Source organism: Dryobates pubescens, chromosome 5 (assembly GCF_014839835.1).
Source record: "Dryobates pubescens isolate bDryPub1 chromosome 5, bDryPub1.pri, whole genome shotgun sequence".
Taxonomy (NCBI): domain Eukaryota; kingdom Metazoa; phylum Chordata; class Aves; order Piciformes; family Picidae; genus Dryobates; species Dryobates pubescens.
In genome coordinates this window covers 16,258,988-16,283,896 of record NC_071616.1, presented here as the reverse complement: position 1 = coordinate 16,283,896, position 24,909 = coordinate 16,258,988, and the positions used below count along the sequence as shown (strand labels likewise).

General features: G+C 45.0%; 1 protein-coding gene across 1 annotated transcript; it reads left to right on the top strand.

Moving 5' to 3' along the window:
- Positions 1-828: 828 nt before the first annotated feature.
- GCH1 (GTP cyclohydrolase 1) lies at positions 829-20,487 on the top strand. The gene is made up of 6 exons (XM_009908298.2): positions 829-1,192; positions 13,666-13,775; positions 15,955-16,010; positions 18,338-18,369; positions 19,283-19,367; positions 20,230-20,487. Exons 1-6 carry the CDS (start codon positions 880-882, stop codon positions 20,354-20,356), a joined length of 723 nt encoding a protein of 240 aa, XP_009906600.2. The 5' UTR covers positions 829-879; the 3' UTR covers positions 20,357-20,487.
- Positions 20,488-24,909: the final 4,422 nt, after the last annotated feature.

Genomic DNA, 24,909 nt, shown 5'->3' with positions numbered 1-24,909 from the left:
TGAACCTTCAGACTCTGTTTCTACCTAAAAAAATCCCAGAACAGCTTCAGCTGGCAAGGATCTCCCTTCCAAACCATCCATTACAGCGTTTATTTGTTCACCAATATTTGCACCCTACATGGAGCTGGGGCAGAAAGGGCTGACAGGAGTCAGCTGTTTGCAAAGATGAACTGTCTTCTGCCTTCCACATTTGCACCAAAAGTATTTGGAGGATGCTCAAACCACCATCAGGGGGCCATCTCAGCCAGATTCCTGCAGAAACCCTAAAATATTTGGTCTTGGTCATCGGAGACAGAGCATTTCCAGAGCCATGGGTGGGAAAACGAAAACAACAGGGCACATGGACTGTTCAACGGGAAGGTGTCTGCAGAGGGCCCAAAACTCAGCTGTGATGGGGATTGGTATGATGGAAGGCAAGTCCACACGCAGGAAGTTTTAGTGGGTGCCAGCCACCCAAAGCACCCCAAAACAGTTCCAGCAACATCGGCATGCACCAGCATCACGCTGGTGTGCAAAGGGCCAGCCCTAGAAGGTTAGGAGGGTGAAGAGAAGATAGAGAAAGATGCGAGGACCTGCTGCATGGAACAAGGAGCCGCATCCAGCAGGACTCTCCTCACCGGAGCATCCTTGTCGCTCGCCCTGGTTCCCCGGGGCCATTCCCTGCCTTAGATCCGTGGATGGGGGCTCCTGTACGGGGAGCCGAGCCGAGCCGAGCACGGCCGGCTCATGACACATCGGGCGGTGACATCACGGCGGCGGCAGCCAATGGCCGCGGCGCGGGCGGTATAAAGCAGACGGCTGAGCCAGGCTGGGGGTGACTGCGGGTGGGTTGAGCTGTCACGGCGCTGCCCGCACGCCAGCCGGGCCCCGCAGGGCCCCATGGAGGCGGCGCGGAGCTGTAACGGGTATGCACGGCAGGAGAGAACGCCACCGCCCTCCTCCGCCCCGTCGGCGGGCGCCGAGAAGCCGCGCGTCCGCCCCGGTCGCGGTGGCAGCGGGGAGAGCTGGCGGGACGGGCGGCCCCGCAGCGAGGAGGACAACGAGCTGAGCCTGCCCAGCCTGGCAGCCGCCTACACCACCATTCTGCGCTCGCTGGGCGAGGATCCCGAGCGGCAGGGGCTGCTGAAGACGCCCTGGAGAGCGGCCACTGCCATGCAATTCTTTACCAAGGGCTACCAGGAGACCATCTCGGGTAGGGAGAGCTCCCTCGGGGTGGGAGGCTGGGTGTCAACCCCGAGGAGGGCTCCGGGGCTGGAGCCTGCTGCTTTGATAGCCACCGTGGTGGTGGCTGTCCTGCTTTATTTCTTAAAATGGACTTTATCACTGCACTGTCACTGTCCTGTCGGTCTGATGCCCCCTGAAGTCATCCTGCACCTTGGGGTCTTTCTGTCTCCTTCCCCTGATTCCTTGGTTTTTAAAGTTTCCGTTTTGTTGTGTTTTGGTTTTTTTTTATTTGTTTGGGGTTTATTCTGCTGTAAACTTACATGGTTCTGATTTGGTGAACAAAGCTTTTACCTCTTCTGGTGTGAACTTTTCAAGCTCTGGCATAGGCACTTGTTGATGGTACCTTTCTCCATCGCCAGCTGACCCCTTTGGAATTCAGAAAACTTTCTGCTATTAGCAGGTGTAGGTGGCCTGAATTTTATCTCAGAAAAGGTCCTGTTCTGCTGATGCTTTTATCAGGTGACACTTTCCAAAGGAGAGAATGAAACTTGAGAAAGCAAGGTAAGGAGAAGAGAGGAGGTTGGTGATCCCAGCAGTGAATGCAGGTGTAGAGAAGTACCCCAGGTTCAAATTGAATGCCACTCTAACCTGTTTTTACCAAGGGGAAAAAAGGACACAACAGCTTTCTGTGAGTAAAACAGATTATGAACAGCAACCACCAGCTGAGTGGAGTTGCTGGCTGTGGGTCCTCCATGAGGGCAAGAGGAGGGGAACTGAGTGGGGATTTGTTCTCATCACTAGCAACTCCGAAGCTGTTCCAGTGTAAGGTAAATCCTGCTATAGAATTTAGTTTTTACATCAGTTTTCCTCATGTCAGCCTTTCCACTAAGGGCTGTACCTGGTACAAACAGTAAAAAAGGGTTTGGGGAGCTGGGGGACTCCCCTTCTGCTCCCTATTACCATAAAAGGCAAGTTCCTGTTAGTGCATGAGGGGTGCAAATATTGTCAGCAAGGATTTTTGCATGTGGATGAGGAAGGAGCTGAGTGCTCTCTGGAGTGTAACACTGATGTATTGAGTGTCCCAGAAGTACATCAGGGTGTTGCAGCTGAGTGAAGAGGGTGAACTGTGCTAGCGGTTGACATCAAGGAGCTCCTAACAGAGTCCTTTGTAAAAGTACTGTGCTCCAACTTAAGCGGTGGCTTTTATGTTTACTTTCCCTTTCACTTCTCGACAGTCGGCTCTTCAGAAACCAGACTGCATGCAACTTCCAGCATTGACTTACTCATGGCCAACTCATGTGCCAGTGTTGAGTCCTGGCTTTCCCCTGAAGCAGAGGTTCTACCCTGATCTTCCAGATCAAGCCAGGTTTTCCGGTTGACTTCTGGAAATAAGATCTGGGCTGCAGTGGCTATCCTTTCCCCTCTTCCTTTTAGTTCTACTCCAGAACGCATTTGAGCTGGGCTTTCATTAGTGTCTCATAAAATGATCCTTTGTTTACTGGGAATACCTTTTCTCATTTGGGGCTTGCATGTCTCTCTGCTGTTGTGAAACACAGGAGGTTTGTATTCCTGCCAGTCTATAGCAGAAGACTGTTTTAATAACAGTTTGAGCACAAATTTCTGTGCTGAACCTGGGTGAGGCTGCTGCCCATATGAAGTCTTCTTATCTTGTCAGTTGTATACAAAGCCACATACTCCCTTCATTTTTTTTAATTAGTTTTTTTTTTTTTGCTCCAGTGTGGATTCTCTGTGATCTGAATAACCTGTCCTAGTCTGTCACATACATGTAATTAAGCTGAGCAGTTCTGGATGGTCCCCTCCTCTGAATATCCATATGGGGGAGAGAGCTGGATTATATCTGAGAGTAGAAAGTGTCACTGCTGAGTGCTGTACTCTTAGTCTAATTTTTTCTTTTCATTCTAGGAAATAAAACTAAGCTAGAATCTTAATATCCTTTCCTGTTGTCATGGAGGGGAAAATCCTTTTACTTTCCAGCCTCTTACACAATGTCTGGTTTCCAGTCTCCCCACTCTTACTAGCCAAACAGAAGAAAGCTGCAGCTGAAGGGCAGGTGCACAGCACCTAGCAGAACTAGAGGATGAGGAGTTGGCTGGGAGAGTTGATTCAGAAGTAGCTTCTACTTGGAAGAGCTTTAAATGCATTGTGAAATGCAGAACCAACAACTACAAAGTCTGTGGTACTGCATCTCCTGCTGTTTCTCTGCTGCAGCATCCTGATGTGTTATGCTTCTACAACTGTCTGCCTAGCCAGGCTGTGAATGAGACCAGGAACTGGCCTGTAAAGACAAAAGCCAAAAAAACCCCAAATGCCAACCAAAAGCAATGCTGACATCTTATTTTCTCAGGTTTATTTTGCAGCTCATTCGGCTCCTTGTGTGGAGCTGCCTGGACAGGCCCAGGTTAAAGCAGTGATCTGCAGGATGTGTTGAGCAGTGTGTTCAAATTTAGCCCCCTAACCAGCAGAAGATAACAAGCAGTTGTAATAGCTGTGAGGCCTATCTTTTCATAAAAGGTTTCTCAAGTAAAAGCACTGTGATGATCATTGTATAAACACAGGGCTAGAAGCAAGGTGCGTTCTAACAGGCACCTGTCTTCAGCTGGTGCCAGCTGAGCTCACAGTCCTTGCCAGTATGGACACTGGCAGCCAGAAAAGTGACAAAGAAACCAAGGTAGTGAGTTACTACAGCTGCAGGCTTTAAAATCAGCCTTCTGTGTTTGTCTGCTTGAGTATCTGCCTTTGTTAGGCAGGAGAGAAGTAATTAATTTCTGATGGCATTTTAATTTTCCGTATGGGAACACAAAATGTGGTGTAATGGATGTATTCCCAAGTGAGATGTAGTGAAGAACATGAAGTTGCGAGTACATTGCAGGAAGATTTCAGTGCTCAGTGAGCTTGGCTTGAGCCTTGCTTCCTGTAAGCAGGAGCCTGAAGGTTGTGTAGTTGGTCACAAAACTGAGTTACCTGACTGCCTCAGACACTACTCACTGCTCTCAGGCTAGAGGTTTACTTGTCACTGAACACTTGAGTGCAGTAAGGTTGCTTGAAGTTTTGTGTATGGTGAGGGATGATGGTCTTGCCTGCCCTGCAGCAATCTGTGCTCTGTGGAGGATTGGAAGAGAAGACTAAGTGGTGTGTGTGGGCAGTTTGGTTTAAGTAACCTATAAAACTTTATAAGCTGCTGAGCTGATGTCTGATTTCAGCAGCCAGCAGAAAGGTAGTGTTTTAATTTGAGCCTTGACTGACAATTCACCCTTAAGAACAAACTGTTTTCTTTGATCTTTTTGGTTAATATGTGTCTGAGAACATAATACATGGGGGGCACAGTTAAATGTGCTAGACACTTGATCTCCTTTTCTGGGTGTTGCCCCTTTGCTTTCCATGACACCTGATGGTGTTTTCCTGCTTCCCATAGCTTAAATTTGTGGTGCTGCAGGGAAGATTACATCTAAATTCTGTCCCTTCACTCCATTCAGATTTGTGAGTAGCAGAGAAGCTGTTTCTGCCTCCCAGCACCCACTGTTTCCTAGCTGTTTTTTGGCAGTGCAGGCTTGCAATGTTTTACATTAGCCCTTTTTCATCTTTGCTATCTGTGTTCTGCAGCTGCTCAGTATTGTGCTTCAGAGCCATTAGTAGAGTTTTCTTGCTAAATGTCTACATCTGGCTCTCTGTTCCTTCTAGATTCTTTTCTCTTATTAATCTTGGTTTTGCTAAAGGCCTCAGCCCCCTTCTTTGACAAATGTATTGAAGTGTATTAATCTTGCTTCTGTAGTACCAGTCATCAAACTTTCCAGAATGTCTGCAATGACTTCAAGCAAAATCCACCTGGGAACCAGATTAAAAAATGCCAGCAGATGATACTTGGGCATCTGTGCAGACTAAACACCATCACAAGAGAAACGTTTTATCATGTTGGTAGGACAGTAGAGCAGATAAGGCACCAAGAGTTCTACTTTTCACTTTCCTGCAGTGCTGCTGTTGCATGAGCATCCAAGAACATTTCTTTTCCAGTGTCATGATCTATCAGGGAATAAATTGTATTACAAAATAGTAATGTCTCCTCTAGGTTAATAAAAAGGTGGGCATGACTGTTGGTAGCCAGCTCTTTTTACCTTTCTTTATTGTTGCTTCAGGCAACTGCCTGCCACACAGACTAAACCTAAGGAGATCTGTCCCTCCTTCTTACTAAAGGCTTAATGCCACACTCAGAGGTGCTGTCTGTGAGTTTGTGTGCAACTACCACAAAGCATAGATGTGTGCAAATGCAGTAAATGAGTGAATATAGGGGAAAACAAGATTGCAGACAGTACTAACTTGTAACAGAAGCTGAAGTCTTCAGGATCAGTCTTTCTAAGCAGAGGTAGCTGCTAATTTAGTGGCAGTTACAGTGAATGTCAAGGAACAAAGTCCTAAAGGAGTTGGTTCTGATTGTATAATCCTGCAGTAAACACTGGGCATAAGGTTGAACAAGCTGCCTGCACCACCTGCAGTAGGAAGTTCACTTGTTTTTATCAGCCATCAGCAGCACTCCAAGCAAACCAGTCATTCACAGAATGGTTTTGGGTGGAAAGGACCTTAAAGATCATCTGGTTCCATCGTCCCTGCCATGGGCAGGGACACCTCCTGCTAGACCAGGTTGCTCAGGGCCCCATCTAACCTGGCCTTTCACACCTCCAGACAGGGGGCATCCATAACTCACCTGGGCAACCTGTTCCAGTGTCTCAGCACCCTTACTATAAATAACTTCTTTCTAATACCTACTTGCTGCTGATGGAGATAGTTGCTGCATGGCTCAAGCCTGGCAGACATTTCTGGTAGGTCCGTTAGCTCTCAAGCATGTTGGCAGCTTCAACTGTCCTTTCAGCATGTTTATAGGGAAAAAAGTGGAGATACTGAGGGAGGATGACTTTGCTTCTAGAACCTTCATGGCTTGAGGGGCAGCATATGTGCTTAATTTGCCTGGAAGCTAAGTGACTCTTCTGTGCAGCATTTATTTTAAAGCAAGTAACAACCAGTTTAGTGTCATCCAGTAAATTAACACCTGCTGAACTGTTTGTTGCTTTTCATCTCACTAGTTTGTGTTCCTTGTGATGAGGGGTGAAAAAAGTGCAACCTTAGTACTCTTTTCTCCATCTTGTCTGTGTGGATTTGGTGTTTTGACAGCTGACAACAATGGTATAAGCTCATAAATTTTCCCAAGTCTCCTCAGTTTACTGTGGAAGAGAAGTGTTAAGCGTTGCCTCTTAAAAATAGGCATGCAATGCCCTCAACAAACAAGGGTGTTTGCTCAGCAGCACTGCCCTTAAGAGTTGCTGAGTTACTTCATTCTTTCCTGGAAACAAGGTACTGCTGGGTCCCTTCTTAGAGATGCAACTCTCTGACCTGTTAATAACTCAAATAGCAGCATTATTGTGGTATGGCCATGGCTTGTTGCTTGTGAACTGAAGGGTGGGACTGAAGGGTTGTTCAGAGTAACGTTTTGGAGGTTTCTCTTCCTCAAACTCAAGCCTACCATATTGAAGCAGGTACTCAGAGCAGTGAAACTTTGGGAATTTCCAGGATGATCTTTTGTGCCCATTGGTGCTCAGGTAGCACCAAGCTTATTTGGAGTTTTATCAGCAATTCATTAAATGTCTTAACCTCTTGGATCTTTAAGGATTAAAAGCTTCTGATCTCTTCATGTTGCTTTTCCAAAGTGATGTTTCATCTTCCAATTTTTTTCCTTTATGGGTGAGGAGACTTTCAGCACCTTCTGTGACATGAGACATTGAAATGGTTATTGAAATCCTGATACATTTTAATGAGTATCCTCATAACTGCCTTCCTTCATATTAATAAACCTCCTGGCAGAGGACCACTTCTAGAACCTAATCTTAGCTTTATCTGCAATAACTGATTTCTTTATGAAGAAAGTTGAGTGTCTCACTGTAACAGGGAAAGTGTCTGACATGGAAAATAAACAACTCTGTACAAACAATGGCCAGAATTAGTTGAATGGCAATAATGCTTTTCTTCCATCTTTGCTTCTATGAAATGTGCCTTAAATTACCCATCTGGTTCACCTCTCTGCTGGTGACTAAGGAATTAAGCTTCTGAAGCAAATGTTCCTGCCTGAAATTAAATGTTTGTTTCTAGTCCCTTAGTGTAGCAGCAATGAAATCTAAAAGTCATAAACTTGTAAATTCTCATCTGAAGTTTCTGTTGGTTCCTATTAGCTCTGCAGCTTTTGGACTGCATTGTCTGCCCAAATAGTAATGTGACATCTGAGGCTGTCTCAAGAGCTCTTCAAAATTTCCTGAAGCAAATGGTGTACCCAGACCACTCCCTCTCTTAGCAACCTGAAGTCATCAACTTTCTGCAGCCGTGCAAACTCTGAATGAGAGGTTTTTATAGCCCGATTCTCCCTTCTGTATGCATAACAAATTCCTGTTACCTTTCTAATGCTGAAAGGCTGCAGTAATTTTCATGTTTCTTGTCAGGAGTATTTTTCTTTAACTACAGTTACTTCTCCTCTGCCCTAATGAGGCCACACCTGCAGTACTGGCTCCAGTTCTGGGCTTTCCACTTCAAGAGAGACAGGGAACTACTGGAGCGAGTCCAGCAGAGGCTACAAAGATGCTGAGGGGCCTGGAGCATCTCACTAAGGAGGAAAGGCTGAGAGACCTGAGCCTGTTTAGCCTGGAAAAGAGCAGCCTGAGAGCGAAGCTTTTCAATTCTGATCAATATCTAAAGGGCAGAGGAGCAAGAGGATGGAGCAGTGGTGCACAGTGACAGAACAAGTGGCAATGGGCACAAACTGGAACTCAAGAGGTTCCACCTAAAGATGAGGAAAAGTTGCTTTGCTGTGAGGGTGCCAGAGCCCTAGGGTGGGCTGCCTAGAGAGGTTGTGGAGTCTCCTTGTCTGGAGAGATTCCGAACCCACCTGGACATTGTGACCCTGGGCAACCTGCTGTAGGTGACCTTACTTTAGCAGGGTGGGTTGGACTAGCTCTGCAGAGGTCCCTTCTAACCCCTGCCATTCTGTGTGACTTTGTAATAGCCTCACATGAATTAAAAAAAAATTATTTTGAGTCTACATCTTACTGTTTAACCAGCAGCAACTGAAAGGTTTTAAAAGTAATTTCCTTCCAGATTTAATTCTGACCCTGTAGTCTATTAGCTTCAGCCTTTAGCTCATGGCTCCTGCTCTGTCAATTGCATCTGTCTTCAGATGACGAGGAGCTTCTTGAGAAAAACAGGCAAATATATCTGCCAACCTTCTGGCTCATTCTGCCTTACTGACTAGCTGGCCTTTGGTCTCTGGCTCATGGCTTGCTGTACTTGGAGAATTCTCCAAACCATGACCTGTACCTAGTTCTTGTGAGCTGCTGCATTGATTTTTTTAATTTTTTTTTTTTTTGGTGTAACCACTCTGTCCCTGGAAGAGCAGAAGGTACTTAATCTCAGTTCATTCAAACTAGTGGGCATTGGTATGGTGTGACTTGCCCCACCACCCTTGTAGGACCATCTGCTTTGCTTGGCCTGGACCCATTCCTGTGATGGCCTCAGCTACCTGTTGTGACTTGATGGGACTTGTGGGTCACCATGGAGAGCACAGGGGCTGTTGATGAGAATGTGGAGCTGGGTAGTGGTTGTCAGAACCTTGTGCCTTATCTCTGCCAGGATGGATGAGCTCAAGGAACAGTATCAGGTAATATCTGAGACTGTCTTCATGCTGTCAAAACTGAACCATCCTCAGTGTGACTGCTCAAAGTGGAGCAGTCATGAAACTGAACACCACAGGGAAGTACTTTAACTCCTAGTGAGGACAACCTACATCATTTCAGTCTTCTGTTTCCCAGGCATAGTAGAAATGGGAGATCTGAAGTGCTGTGAAGCTGATGCAGTGCTGCCATCCTTCATTCCCTTCAACTGCTGAGCCAGCTGCTGGGTGGGCTCTGGCTTCTTTGGTTGCCAAAGGTGCTTTTGCTTGCCTGTGCCACATTAAAGCCATGCAAATAGTTTCTATAGCAACAGGTCTTTTTGCTTAGCTCTGACGCAAGATCCTGGAAGGTCTTTCTCATTCTGTCTTTGTCCAATTCTGATTTTTGCTTTTATCAACTCTTCTTAAAGATAAAGGGGGGGGGGGGGGAGGAATAATTCTGCTCTTTCAGAAATTAACTTGCAGCAGAAGGGATTGTTCAGTTTTAAGAGCTCACTGAAGTTTCTGCACTAGGACTTGAACTCTGGGCTGAAGGAACAATCATCTGGAATAATCTAGAATACTCTGACTGTACATAATGTTTGTTCTTCTCCTACTAGCCATGTATTTTAATTAAAATCTTTGCTTTTCATTAAAGTGATGTCTGGGCTTAAGGATTTAAGCAGTAAATTGCCTTAGCTTTTCTAGGCTGGTAGAGAATGAAAATGCTGTTATTTGTAGTCTCCTCTGGCTTACAGGCAGGGCTTGGTGGCAGCACTTGGGCACAGCTGTGACTGAAAAGCAGAGGGAGGGAATATATGACACTGAGAATCCAAGGGATGACGAGTGTGCTAGCAGAGGAGAAGCTAGTCCTGTCCTACTGACGTGGATGATTATGTAGGTGGTGTTTGGGGAGAGTAAGTGTTGCTTCAGTTGAAAGGAAGGGTTTGCTCTTTGGATTAAGGGGAAGTAGCCTGTTGAAAGGAAGCCTGTTTGGGCTGCAGGTGCCTTGCTGTGTCAGGAAATGAAGCTAACCATATTTGGAATTAGAGAATAAAGTGACATTTAAAGACTATCTAGTCCAACTGCCCTGCAGCCAGCAGGGACATCTGCAACTTGAGCAAGTTGCCCAGAACCTCAAACAACCTGACCTGGAATGTTTCCAGGGGTGGGACATCTACCACCTCTCTGGGCAACCTGGGACAGGGTCTCACCACCCTCAGTGTAAAAAACATTCTTCCTTCTCTCCAGTCTGAATCTCTCCTCTTTTAGTTTAAAACTGTCACCTCTTGTTCTGTCACACACAACAAGCCCTGCTAAAAAGTTTGTCCTTGTTTTTCTTATTGGCTCCTTTAAGCACAGAAAGGCCACCAGGAGGTCTTCCTGTAGCCTTTTCTCCAGGATGAGCAACCTCAACTCCCTGAGCCTTTCCTCATTGCAGAGGGGTTCCAGCCCTCCTATTCTAGCCTTCCTTCTCTCTCCAAGAGCCCTGTTAACTTATGTGTTTTGCTTTGAGGTTCCTGGTGCTGCAGAAGGAAGGCATGGGAGAGCTCCATTTCCATTAGATGGGCAGGGGAGTATTTTAGAGCTGAGAGATGCAGCCAATGTAACAGCCACACTGCTCAGGACAGACCTAGGGAGGGACAACATGGCTTTTAGATCTTGCCCTGAGTGGCAAGAGTAAATGCTTTGAGGCCTCCAAAGGAGGAACAATCAAGCTATTGAAGCAGGCAGCATGGCCTTATAGAGTGAAAGAGCAAGGGAAAGGGGCACAAATATGTCACCAGCTTTGCTTCTGGTCTGGTTAATATGAGGCACTGTTTCTCCTCTTGTTCTGTCAGCTCTTAAGTTCTCCAGAACATGTGCTGCAGGCTGAGCTTGTCAGGGCTCTGTTTGATGCTGTTGCAAATTCAATGACAAAAAAAAATAAAGGGCCTACAGATAAAATGGTGTTGTCTCCCTGCACAAAGTGTTTTGAGTCTCTGCCAAACAAATCTCTTCTGTGTCATTACTGAAAACAAGTGCTGCAGTGGGACACAGCACAGCTTCTTGTCACAGCTACTCTTACTGAACTCTTCTCTGTCAACACAGGGCTTGGGTTTCAAAGAATGAGTTCTAGGGACAGACAGGCTTCAAGCATGCTTATTTTCAGGAGTGTGAATGTTGCTCTTAACACTGTAGATATATAATCAGGGAGTGGCCTTCAGTGTCCTGTTTTATCTTTATCTCCCTGTGCCATCATCTGGCAGCTGTGAGGCGGTTGTTGGAGGAGCTAGGTTCATCCTTCACAGGATCTGGTCCTCCTCTGGGTAACTGATGCTGATGTAAAATCAGCATACCTTGCTGCAGGCACTACTGCAGGGGTTATGCAGCTGAGCAGGTATCATCTGTCATCTGGCTGCAACTTGTTGCTAATATGAAATAAATCTAAGGTATAAGATTGGCAAGAGCTGTATGAATGAGAACCACTAAGCATCCCACAGCTCTGTCTATATTTGGATCTGCTTGCTTACACTGCTCTCAAACTGAGAGAGCATTGCCCAAATTGCTGGTACTCTGGGCTGCCTCTTAAGAGGCAGTGTAGATGGATGGCTGACCTTTGTGTTCCTCTGATCATTTTAGCTGTAAAGATTCATTCTGTTTCTGAAGTTACCTGTGTGGTACTTCACAGGTCACTTAACCTTCCTGTCTCCCCCAGCTTTAAAATAGAGCTTAAAATCATGTCCATAATATGATGTGGCTTTTCATCATTCTAGTACAAGTTAAGTTCCTTAGCTAGTTTGTAAGCTATTCATATATATATCATGCTTATATACTTGAGGCTTCATGGCTGAAATGCCTCCTGTTGTAGCTTGAGCATTACAGTGTGTCACACATTATCATGACTCCTAATGAGAAAGGGGCCACTTTTGAGCATTCTGAACAGTCTGCTTTACCAGTGCTGACGTAAATCCATATCTAACATCAGGCTCTGATATGCTCCTGGCAAGGCTGGGATGAGCCAAGCTGGTGGTCTAATAACAGCAGCAGCCACTCTGGAGATGCTTCGTGGATCTGTTTGGATTTTGTTTTAATAATGCTGGGCACAGCAGCAGCTTTTGTGAAACCACTGTTTGCCTTTCTGCTGTAGAAATGGCACATCTGCAGAGTGCTGTGGGAGGGAGCTAAGAACCCAGGCAGCTGCTCTCTTTCCCCTTTGCTTTCTTCTGAGCCTGCTCAGTTTTGGATTCCGGCTATTCCTGGCTGAATCTATTGTTACACAACTGCATGATATGCTTCATGTAATCAGAATCCTTTCCAGCAGTGTTTGGTGTAAACCGAACACCGGAATTTGAGGAACAAAATCGTGTGCCTTTTTTGTGTCCCTTGTCTTTGCTCTCTGACCTGATCAGAAGCCTTCTGGGCTTCAGCCTTGCTGTCTTGCAGTTTGCCAGCCCTTCTCCGGCAAAGAACATGCGTTGCAGGCAGAACTTGCGCACAGTTTCCAGGGTTACCTGTGTAGTGCTGATAGCAAACAGGAAATTAAAATGCTCCATGATGATGATCTGTTATTGACAACAGATGGTGGCCATTAGGTGTGCGTCCATGTCAGGGGAAGGCATAAAGGCAAGTAGAGCAGGCAGCTATTAGATCTGTGTAATTGCCACTGCAGGTGCTAAGTTCCACTGTGGATGCAGGGCAGTCCCTGAACATCCTGGTTCCTCTTCTGGCCATGCTTTATGTGGCTCTGGCTCCTAGAAGTAAGTCCAAGTAGTCAGTGTGGGCTCAAGTTAAGTTGTTTACAGTGTTCTCTGATCTGGTTATCAGCCTTTCTGTCCAGCTACTTCTCTCTTGCTATTTTTCCTCTCTGCTATGCAGCTTTTTTCTTTACTTTTTTCTTTTGTCCTTTAAAAGTCTTGGTCTGTTAATTTGGGACTGCTCTGCTTTGAATATCTCCAAGCATGATCCAGCTGCCTGCAGTCTTTGTGGAGACTGTAGTGATCTGTAACCTGTGTCAGGATTGCTTGGGGACCTGTCAGGGGACAGCTAGACCTGGAAAATCAACTGAGGGTCTGTTCTGCTGAGCTCTGAGACTAGCAAAGTGTCACATTTTATCTTTGTCTTCTTATTGAGGTCTTTCTCCTTCCTTTCATCTTTACAATTTTCTCCACCTTAATTTTCTTAACTCCAAGGTGCAGAATTAGGCTGGAGTATGCATGTGCATGCTTGCTTTCAGTTCCAGACTGCAAACGTCTCCCAGATCTGTGGATACAGATCTGTCTCCGACTTTGTGTACCTAACCAGCTGCTGGCTGGTGTGCTTCGGGATGAAATAGTGCCTTATTTGTGTGCAAAGCCTCTGAAAAAAGTGCTGTTAAAGTCTTTGAAGAAACTGCTGCGATGGCTTAGGTTTTCTCAGACCTCAGGCTCAGCTTTGCTTGTGGTACGTAGAAGCACTAAGAGGAGCCCACTTTGAGACATGCTGAACTGCTCAGTGCTGGCTTTATCAGCTGTAGCCTTAACTGCTTTTAAGATGTCAGGAATTCTGCAAAGACTACACTGGTTCTGATCTGGGCTCAAACTGTTTAAATAAAACACTATAGGCTGACTTCTGATGCAGCTTATAGGTAGTCTGACATAGCACCGTGTGACTGTATGCAAACCAAAGTGTACTTGCGATGTTACCCTTTGCTTGCCTCTCATATTTTAACCCTAAAATTTGTCATTCTGAGAGCTATACTCCTCCACAAGCTTTCTCAGATACTGGCTGGAGGAACCTTCTATGCTTGTGCATTTATTGTTAATGCAAATGTTTAATTTCAGATGTTCTGAACGATGCCATCTTTGATGAAGACCATGATGAGATGGTAATTGTGAAGGACATAGACATGTTCTCGTTGTGTGAGCATCACCTCGTTCCCTTTGTTGGAAAGGTAAATCTTCCTCACCAAACAAATGTGGGAGTGCATGATAAAAGACCTAAAGCACACGTGAAAGACTTTGTAGCTGTAACTACAAAGCTTTTAAAGCTCTCAGTATTTTCTGCTTAGGGCTATGAGTCTAGAAGTTAATCTTCAGAATACAAATAAGGAAGACCTCCTTAATGTGAGTTTTATTTGTATTTAAGCTCCTAAAATACAAAACTCAACCTTTCCTGCTCTAAGTAATCTAATGGTTTCTGACATTTCATATCAAAGCTCTTCGTGAAGTAGCAGCAAGCCTGGAGGGCAGACATCTTGATATTAAACCATCTCCCCCCTTGCACGCTGGCTCTGTCACGGATTTAGCTTCTGGCTCAGAGCTATCTACTGCACATTCGTCCCTGCGAACCCTCCCTGAGCGGAACAAACTTTGACTGTCAGCCCTGTCTTAAATGAGCAAGCACAGGCAGGGAGGGGGTGGTCAAAGCTGACTAACAGCAGGCTGCTTAAGTCAGGACTCCCAACTCTTGTTGAAATTGTCATGCCAACAACGTTAAAAAGGACATATCAAGTTAATCCCTGTAAATGTAATGAAGAGTTCAGAGTGCGTAGTCCCTTCTGCAGATCTCAGCCTCTTCGTCCCCAGCTTGGCACTGAATGATTATTCTGACCCATCTCTTCTACCACAAAGTACTTGCAAGCCAGAGAGTAGCAAGTGCTTTTGTTGTCTAAAAAATTTGACCAGTACCACCTATGTCCCAAGTAAAGTCTCCCCAAAATAAAATCAACAGAAATCAGCTGTTTATTTAGTCAAGTCAACTCATCTACGTCTTTTTCTCACTGTTAGTATTTTATACTGGAAAACAAGGTAACTTCTGTGCAAGCTTTCTGTTTTGCCTGTTACTCTTGATTTACTCTTGCTGTGTATTTTCTCCTCTGTTACTCCTATGGCAATATTTGCCTTCTTTTTACATCTAGCTGTTTAGCCTGTGTGGTTTGGAGACATCTCGCAAACACCGAATCGGTCCTGCGCATATAATGGTCTGCTAAAAGACTTGGTATGCCTCTAATTATTCTCAGACTAACCATTATCCACTTGGGTACATCAAACAGGCTGCAAATACTGACCTCATGGGTTTGCAGTTCTATCTTAAATGAAATCAAGAAATTCACAAACATACTGCGGGGAAGCAGGCTTCAACATTTATCTCCGACCTGTCTCTCACTTCGAAATGTTTCATGTCTTCTTCAGGTGTCACTGGTTTGATTACCCAACAGAAGTGATAGGAACGAGCAAGTTAGCCAGGTAATTAGGTGCACTGTGGTACCTCCAGCTGCAGGCACAGTGACACAGGATTATGAGATAGGACTTCTAGGCAAAGCACTGAGACAGAATCCTGCACTGGCACTCCCCTACTGTATCGGCTAATTTTTCAAGTCTCTGGTACAGTGACACACATGATGGATTGTGATCTGCTGTAACTGCACATCTGCTAGAATTCATCAGCCTGTGTTGTTCTGAAAATCAGAAGCTGAATGCCTTTCCCCCACCTTTGTATCTGAGCACTTTTCTGCTAAAGAATTACTCCAACTTAGCGTGACTACGTGTTCAGTATGAATGTTCAGCAAATCCATATTCAAGCAGGATGGAAGTTGACTTAATCATACAATGATCTATGGTGCTACCAAAGCAGAAAAGAAAGAAGTCATTAAGTGCAGCCTGATTTTGGTGGTGAAGTAGTTGTTGCCATCAGAACTTTCACTGGAAGTGAAATACAATTTCTTTCCTGCTCCCTAAATCCATCTTAGGTCTTGAAAGAAAAGCATGTTTATTTTGGAGAGTGCTGTGCTGAGTAATAGCCTGCTTTTTGCACCCATTTGTAGCAATGCTCTGCAGCATTCCTGAGGCTTGGAATGTAAGCCTGGATTCTTGGAGAGCTGGGATTTTTCTCCCTCCTCAGAAAACTTATCTGTTCTTCACCAGGACACTGACCTTGCCAGGCATTTACAATCTGTTAGCTCCACAGTTTCTCAGGCTTGCATGGTAGCATGTTCCTCCCACATGCGAAGACTCCTGGACTGTTCCAGAGTTAATTCTGGAGCAAATGCACATCTCATTCTCTGTGCCTGAGTTCTGTGTGCATTTGACAGTTAGTCTGAGTCTGTTAACTGTTTGTTCTCCTCTGTCTAGGTACACATTGGCTATCTTCCTAACAAACAAGTACTTGGCCTCAGCAAGCTTGCTAGGTAAGTGTTAATGTAATGAAAGTGATGCTAATTTGTTAAAAGGATTCCAAACTGTGCTAGCTGTACTTATCTTTCTAATCTGGTCCACCTCTAAAGCTCAGTCCACTTTGTGTCCTGGATTTGGATTTAGACCAATCCTCAGGGTAATATTTTTTTGTAGTAGAGCTGTAACTCTTCTGAACATTCATCCAAAGTGTTGGTGTCTGCAGGGAGCACAGAAGCAAGAGCAGCCAAGAGAATTTGATCAAGTTCTAAGGCAGGACATAAAAACCAGCGAGGATATCTAGCTATTCATTACTTGTGGGGATATTGACTGATAAGAACAAAAATCCTGAACTTCTGACTAAATTAACATGTTCTATGGCTAGAAATGGAATCTAAAACTTTCATCCCTTAGTTGAAAATAATAAATTTGCCGTTTCTTTCTTTCACTCAAGACCTGCTGAGAGCACTGTGGAGTAGGCTTTAATAGCTAGGGTTCAGCTAAAGAAATAAAGCAATAATGATACACTTGAGAAATCCATTTGTTATGTAGAATAGCTTTTTCCTCAGCAAGTGCCCTTGTGTTGGTTATTGCACTGAATCTTGTTGCAAAGTGACACTTCCAAGTTCTGGTGAGGAAGGGGATGGTGGATCCCTTCAGTAAGCAGATTGGGAGCTGGTGTGGAAGGGAAACAAATCTGAAAGCTTGGCTGTGCTTCAGAAAGATCACATAGGTTTTGCTTATCCTTCCCCTGAAATGTCTGTTAATCTTGCTGTAGTTCCAGTAATGCTAATGGGAATTAGCCTTGTAAATCTGCATGCCTGCTGGGTTTTCTTAATGGGTAGGAAATGTGTAGGATATGACTCTAAAATGTTTCAGTCAGTCAGCCTTATTCTGTGCTCTGCTTGCACAACAGTGAGTTTGGTTTGGAAGTGGAAGGGCCCTGGGAAGTCACATCTCAATGTAACCTTGTGTTACAGGGGGGCTATCTTCATGTCTTCCAGCAGCACTTGTAGGAGTGGACTTTGATGAAAAGGCTGAAACAGGCAGTTCATTTAAGACTTTTTCCTCCCTGTTTCTCTGGCTATGCCTAACTGCTGAAACTGTAGGGTGAAGTTGTTGCCATTAATATGTGCTGTGCTTGAAAGGTTAAATCTCTCTTTTTCGAGGTAGGCTGCAATAATGGAAAGATTAAACTCTTGTATAACAAAATGGTCTCCCTCTTCACTTGTTTGAGTGCTTACCACAGAGATTGGTGGGTCTGGTAGTGCTTCCTTTTCGTGCCCTGTATAATGCACCCAGTGTTCAAAGGTTTGTGAGGCTGTTGGTGCTGTAAGCCTAATCTTTTGTAATAGGATTAGTCTAACGTGGGATCTCTGATTATGGATGACCTGTGCTCAGTAAACAAACATCTTTCTTTGGATTTTAGGCTCAGGCTTGAAAGTGCAAAGGCAAATAGCAGGTTTTTATGTAAACATGCTAATAGGGCTTCTTACAGGCAACACCAGTGTAAAAATATCTGGCCACCAGGTTGTTTCTTATCCATATGTTTTATCTAAATATTACGTTGCTTTGTTTGGAATAGCTCTAATACAACCATTTCCTTTCTGAAGGGGAGTTTCTGTAGATAATTCCCTCTAGAGCAGCAGGCAAGTCACATAGTCAGAAGTGTTTCTTGTAACTGATGCCTCAGGCTGCCAGCGAGTGTCTGGTTTCTGTCTAGTTTGACCAGATGGGTCTTGAAGCTTTCTATAGCAACTTCTCTATGTGGCCACTTGATGTGTAATTAAACATTTGAGGTTGGCATGAGTAAGCCATGGGGTTACAGAGGAGTGATAGGACTTTCTGACTGTGAGGATAAATGATCAGGTAGGTATCCCTTGCATCATCCCACAGATGGCTTACATTTGAAGCTCAGTTCAAGAGGAGCATTAAGGTGATCCTGCATTGAAATGTGAAGGGTGGTGAGATAGACTGGGTGGAGAGTTTCTGTTTTAAATAAAACCAGTTCTGTCTCATTGTTTTCAGTTGTATTTGTGGGTGAATGCAACAATCCAAACCATCTCTTGCTTAATTTCAGTAGCCTTCTGGGAATCCTAGTATCTGAATTGTCCTTAAAACAGCCTTTAGTTTAAACTGAAGCAAAAAGTGGTAGCCTGACCTTACATCAAGGATTCCAGCAATGCCAGGCAGGAGCTAAGCAGCAGCATGATGCTGTATGGATTTCCAGGACAGACATGGGTCCTTATAGTGGTCTCCTTTGATAATGTCAGGTTAATCATGAGGATCAAACAATGGTCACATGGGAATAACTACAATATTGTCTCTTTCCTTTCTCCCTCAGGATTGTGGAAATATACAGTAGAAGATTACAAGGTAAACAAATCAGTTTTGTATGCACTCCTTTACTAGCCAGCTCATAGTACTGGTAACTGTAACTGGACTATAGCTGTGCAGATTTTAGTTTGAAGAAAACCACTGTGCTCTTGGCCAGGTGCCTCAGCTGTCCTCTTAGCTTCTGCATGTCCAGTGAAGGGTTAAATCTGCCTCTGAAAGTGGATGCAGGCATTAACTGTGCTATGAGATACAGCTGACAGCAATAAACTAGTTGGATGAGGCTGTAGATGAACTTTCCTGCAGATATGAGATGCCTTCAAGAACTCTTGTCTGAAAAGATGAGCTATGTTGTTGTGGACTGCTACCTGCAGAAGTGGGGGAAGTTGCAGGATGTGGGTAGGATTCAGCCTGCTCACATTGTCCTGCAGTTAAATTTGGCCACTTCATGGTGACAGAAGTCTTAGTGACTATTTGATGTCAGAGAGGTGAATAGAAGGTGCTAGAGGTGCAGGCAGTGAAGCCTTGCAGGACTCCATTTTCTCATTTTTATCTCAAATTTCTTCCCTTAAAAAGATAAATTATGTGTAGGGGATAAACAGTGAAGTGGTAAAGCCAGTGAACAGATAGACAAAACCTGGCAGCAAAAACAAACAAGAAAATATAGCTGCATGATGGGAAGTGTAAGAGCTGTTACAACACATGATGGTAGTGCAGTTCCTGCACATGTAGTGCAAAGTTACCCCCAGTATAAAAAAGGCAAACAGAAGGTCTGTTCCTGGGTACAAAACACAAGAAGGGATTTGGAACTAATAAAATGTACTTAGGAACGTGTGTGCTGGTGGGGAACAGGTGTGCTTGGAGGTGAGGATGCAGTGTTGCCTTCCAGATGGTGGTGGTGTGTTGGCGCTGGGCGGATTTAATAGCAGGTCTGAGCCCCATGTTGTTCTTTCAGTCCAGGAGCGCCTTACCAAACAAATTGCCATAGCCATCACAGAAGCCTTACAGCCTGCTGGGGTTGGAGTGGTTATCGAAGCCACGTAAGTTACTCTGAGCTGGTCTGGGGTGGTGTAAGGGCTGAGTGGGATTCTGGCTGTGTGCTGCAGAGCTGTGCTGTGGTGCCTCTGGCTGCTCTGTGCCATGCTTGTGTATGAGGCAGAGTGCAGGCAGGAGGGGTCCTTGCCTCTTCATAAAATGAGTTGGCAAGTTGCAGCTTTTTGAAGTGCGGCAGCTGTGGTGTGGTCAGCTGTCCCAGTTGCACCAGGGACCTGCTCTGCCTCAGGTCACCTTCTTGCTTTACTTGAGCAGCTAAGATTTGGACTAACAAGAGACATGTTCCCATGATTGGAATGCACCTTGTAATGGTGAGAATTTCCTAGGATCAGATGTGAGAATCATAATTTAGGTTGGAAAAGACCTTTAAGGTTGTTGAGTCCAACTGTTAACCCATCACTAAATTATGTCCCTCAGCTACATGGTCTTTCAATCCCTTCAGGGATGGGGACTCCACCACTTCCCTGTGCAGCCTGTTCTGGGGGTTGACAACCCTTTTGAATGAGTTTTTTACCTAATGTCTAATCTAAAAACATCCCCTGGCACTACTTGAGGCCATTACTCCAGCCTCCTTTCAGTGAGCTGTAGAGAGTGAGGTCTCCCCTGATCCTCCTTTTCTCCAGCCTAAACAATCGGTAGCATTGTAAAGTGTTAAACTAAGTGCACCATCCTCTCCTGGACTGGGGATTTCTCTTTTCCACAGAGGCCAGCTGCCAGATGTCCATTCTGGATATGGAGGTTGTCACTTCCCCAGAATTGAATGTGTGTGTAAGAAACATCTCTCCCTGTGGGACTGCTTCTTTCTTGTGTGTATGTGCCTGCCTTATTGACTCCTCTCGTTTCTCCTAGGCATATGTGCATGGTGATGCGTGGGGTACAGAAAATGAACAGTAAAACAGTGACCAGCACAATGCTGGGGGTGTTCCGGGAAGATCCAAAGACTCGTGAAGAATTCTTGACACTCATCAGGAGCTGAAACTCTTCCTCCCTAAACATGCTCTGAAGATTTGTCCTGTCCAGTGTCACTGTCTGTTCTTACTTGTTCCTTCATCTCACTTTTAAACTAAGTTGTTGTGAATTGTTGTCATAGTCTTTTTGTGCGGTAAAAGACTTTCGATAGCACATGAAAACTGTAATGAGGTAAGCTCCTCCTGGATTTCCAGGGATGCTGGTGTCACAGAGTTACTGGCTAAGGACTGGAGTTTGGAACTGCTTTTTCACCCCAGTGCAGAGCTTCCTGCTGTTAGGAGAGAAGTGAGGCTTGGGGGTGAAATGGGTATTTATGGAGCAGCACAGGAAATGATGGAAAGGCTCTGGATCCTCGCAGGGCCTCTGTGCAAATGCTGTACCTCTGCTGAAAAGATGGCCCTTAATTGTCTGTATTTTATTATGAGTCCTGCAGGGGCTGTTTCAATATCTTGATTTGTACGTGTTATACCTCTCTGAGCTGTTACCTCTGGTGTTTTATATTCCTACAAACATTAACACTTCTCCTTTTTTTGGTGTATTTTTCCTTTGAGCAATTTTAAACACATTTTTTCCTTGCCTCTTAACAAGCAGGGAATTAACTTTTAAATTTGAGGCACGGTCTTATCTCAGTGTAGAGGTTTTTATGCACCTTTTTCTCTGTGCCTCAGATGTCTGACCACTTTAACTGTAATTTTCTTACTATTTATAAACAGTTTAACAGGGGAGAGTTAAACAACAACAACCACCACCCAGAGTTTGCCTGCAAAGTGCTAAAATATCCAAAGAGGTTTTTAATGATATTTATATCTTGAGCTTTCCTTCTTGGATTTCCATGGGTTAGCCTGAGAACCTGAAATTAGTCTGATAATCTGAAAAAGGAAGATTTCTTTTCAAGCATTTCAAGGTTGGCATCTCCTAAGTGTCAGACCAAAGGTGAGTGCTGAAATCCTGAACGCAGCACATTGTGCCTCTCCTGCCTGGCAGCAGGTCATTTCAGGGCAAAATAACCTGAAATGACAACATCTCATTTCATAAGAGCAGTTGAGAAAAGCAGTTCCAGGGCCATCAAAATTAAACCACATATTTTTCCTGCACATGTGGCAAGCTCCGTATGTGGCAGCATTGGGAGAGGAAGTTTCAGTTGGCTGGACTTGGCCGAACTTCTCATACTTTGTTGCAGTTTTGATGGGTGTTTTGTAACTCTTAATTGGGAAAACATGAGGCACAAATGAAAACCACCCTTCCCAAACCCAGCACAGGAGGCAAAACTTCTAAAACAGGGTGTCAGATGTTCACAGGGCTGGGTCCCATAGTCCTGTCTGCTTTGTCTAGTATGAATCCAAGAGGTTCTGCACACTACCCTAAAACAGTTCCTCTGGCAAGCTCAGTCTTCCCAAAGTTCCTGCCTCTTGCTTTAAACCATGTTAGAAACAAAATGAGAATCATGTCTGGGCAAATTTCCATTTGGCCCAGAGAACGTTGAACAGCCACCTCCTGTGCTTAATCACACTAATTTTACCTTGACCTTCACAGCATTATTAGAAAAACCTTTTGCAACATCCCCTGACCTGGATTCTGTGGGGTTAGCTGCTCTAAGGTTGCTAATGTAAACAGGCTGTGTGATGCGTGGTACACTAGCTGTGGCAGTTCTCCTGCAGTAACTGAGGACAGATCTTGCCATTCTTCAGTTCAGTAGCTGTTTCCAATATCCAGCTGAAAAGCCTTAAATCTTTCTTGCCTGAAGTTCAGAGTTAAACTCTTTCTCTTAGCTCTGCTGGAAAGAGAATTTGAGGACCAAAGAGGCATGCACTAGTACACTTGTTTCTTTGCTTACTTTAGTTTGAAAATGAAGTCTCTCTAGTCTTGTTCCTGAGGAAATGCAAAGGTTGAGTTTTAACCACTTATCTCCATTTGGGATAAAGTTCATGTTGCACCACCACTGGTTTTGCTTTGTGTTGACCTGTAGTCCTCAAAGTGTACTTCTCTCCACTTGTGGCCTTGGATTTTGTTCACATTTTTGTTGTTGTAAGACCTGGTGCATTTTTTGGGAAGGTTAATATTGTTCAAATACAGGAGCTTTAACTACACCCAGTGTGTACAGATGTATAGTACCTACAGCTGTTGTTGTACCATGTGAACATCCATTGTCTCTAAACCATTAAAGCACAGTATTATCCTTTAGAGTGGTGGCATCCTTGGTGACTGGGAGGTGAGGGCATCACACAACACCATGTTAAACAACCCCCAGGGGTAGAGGTTCTTTCTGTACTAGCAGGTGCTCCAAGCCTTCGAGATGTTAGGCTACTCTTCTGGGACACTAGGTGCTGTTGTCCCCAGCTAAATTGCTATTGTTGACTGGGGCAGTGAACAAATGCTAATATTTGGTGTTGCCTTTTTATTTGGCCTTGGATCCAGAGGAGTCAACGTACACAGGAACCTGATGGAGTGGGGCCAGCAGAGACCACAACAATGATCTGAGGGTTGGAACCCCTCTGCTGTGAGGACAGTCTGAGAAAGTTCTTCATGCTGGAGAAGAGAATGCTGCAGGGAGACCTTTTGGTGGCCTTTCAGTACTTGAAGGGAACAATCAGAAAGCTGGGGAGAGACTTTTTGTTGGGACGTGTTGTGACAGGATAAACTGTAATGGTTTTAAACTAAGAGTGAGATCCAGACTAGATGGAAGACATTTTTGAGTGGTGAAACACTGGCCCAAGTTGCCTGGATGCCCCATCCCTGGAACCATTCCAGGGTGTTTGGGCTTTTGAGCAGTCTGCTCTAGTTGCAGATTCAGATTGCATTGGATTGAAAGGGACCCTTAAAGCTAATTTTGTCCAACCTCCCTGGAGTCAGCAGGGACACTTCCAACTAGATCAGTCTGTCCAGGGTAACATCAAGTCATCCCTGGACAACTTGTTTCAGTATTTTACCACTCATTGTAAAGGATTTCATCCTTATGTCCAACCTAAATCTACACTGTTCCAGTTTCAAACCATTGCCCCTCATCCTATTGCTACAAGCCCTTCTAAACAGTCCCTCCCCAGCCTTCCAGATATTCAAATGTAGCTATAAAGTCTTCCTAAGCCTTCTCTTTTGCAGGCTGAACAGCCCCAGTTCTTTCATCTGGTCCTCACAGGAGAGGTGCTTCAGCCCTCTGGTCATCTTTATGGCCCTCCTCTGGACCTGCTCCAGCAGGTCTGGGTCCCTTGTGTGTATGGGGCCCTAAAGATGGACACAGTACTGCAGAGGTCTCACCAGATGTCCCTGATAATTGCAGGGGCCTTGGACTACAGGACCTTTAAAAGCTGCTTTCAACCTAAGTTGAGGCTGTGAAGGCAGGAGGCAGTGGCTGCTCTGAGGCATCAGTTGCATGCACCATGGCTCATCTGGGCTTATAGTCCTCCTGTGTACTTCTTAAGCTGTTTGGAATACTTCACCACACTTTGAGAGAACACCTGGTTCCTGGCCAAATGTTCAAATTACCTGAACAAATACATCCTAACAGAAGACTTGGTGCAGGTGTGCCCAGAGACCTCTGAAGCTGAAGTCTTGATCAGGTTGTCCCACTGTGTATCATGCATAGCAGTGAGCTCAGTCTGTGCCAGCAGAAGCTGTAACTGCTTCCCTGTGGGGGGAAGGCTGTCTTAAAGACACTCTTGTTGTCCTCCAACATCCCAGAATGCAGATAGTGCTGAGATTCAAAGGAAAGGTGTTCAAGAGGGGATTGGACGTGGCACTTGGTGCCATAGTCTAGTCATGAGGTCTGTGGTGACAGGTTGGACTCGATGATCCTCGAGGTCTCTTCCAACCTTAGTGACACTGTGAAAATAGAATTTACAGCTCCCAACTTCCCAGGAGCTTTGTAGCCACCAGAGCTTTGAAGGGGCTGTACCGAGGGAAGGTGGAATTACCCAAGCTCTGTGGTTATGCTTGCACATCCATGGACAGGTTCGTGTCACACTCTCCATCTGGTGATGCTGAGAAGCAAAAGAGGGCTGTGCCTGCATGTTCCAGAGAAGTCCCCTAGCAGCTCTTTTACAACATTTGCTGTTTCTAGGGGCAGATGTAGTCTGTGCTACACTGGGAGACCTGACCTCATCCACACATGAGTGGGGCCTTCTGCAAGATGCCTGACCTGCACTGGTCCAGGCTTTTCTGCTGCCTGGATGAGAAAAGGAGAGAAAAAGTAAGACACTAAATCACAGAATGATGTGGGTTAGAAGGACTCCTGCTAGACTAGGATCACCTAGAGTAAATCACCCAGGAACACATCCAGGAAGGTTTTGAATGCCTCCAGAGGAGATTCCACAGCCCCTGGGCAGCTCCAGCACCCTCCCAGCAAAGTTTTTCTTCATGTTTAGGTGGAACCTCCCAGATCCCAGTTTGTGCATGTAGCCTTCTGTTCTGTCACTAGACACCACTGAAAAGTGTCTGGGCCCATCATTCTGACACTCACTCTTTAGATACTGACCCAGTACAGCTGCTCTAATCTTCTATCTCCTTCTCTATGCTGATGCAGAAGATAAACCAGGCAAGCAGAGAAGTTCTTTAGTTGCAGACAGA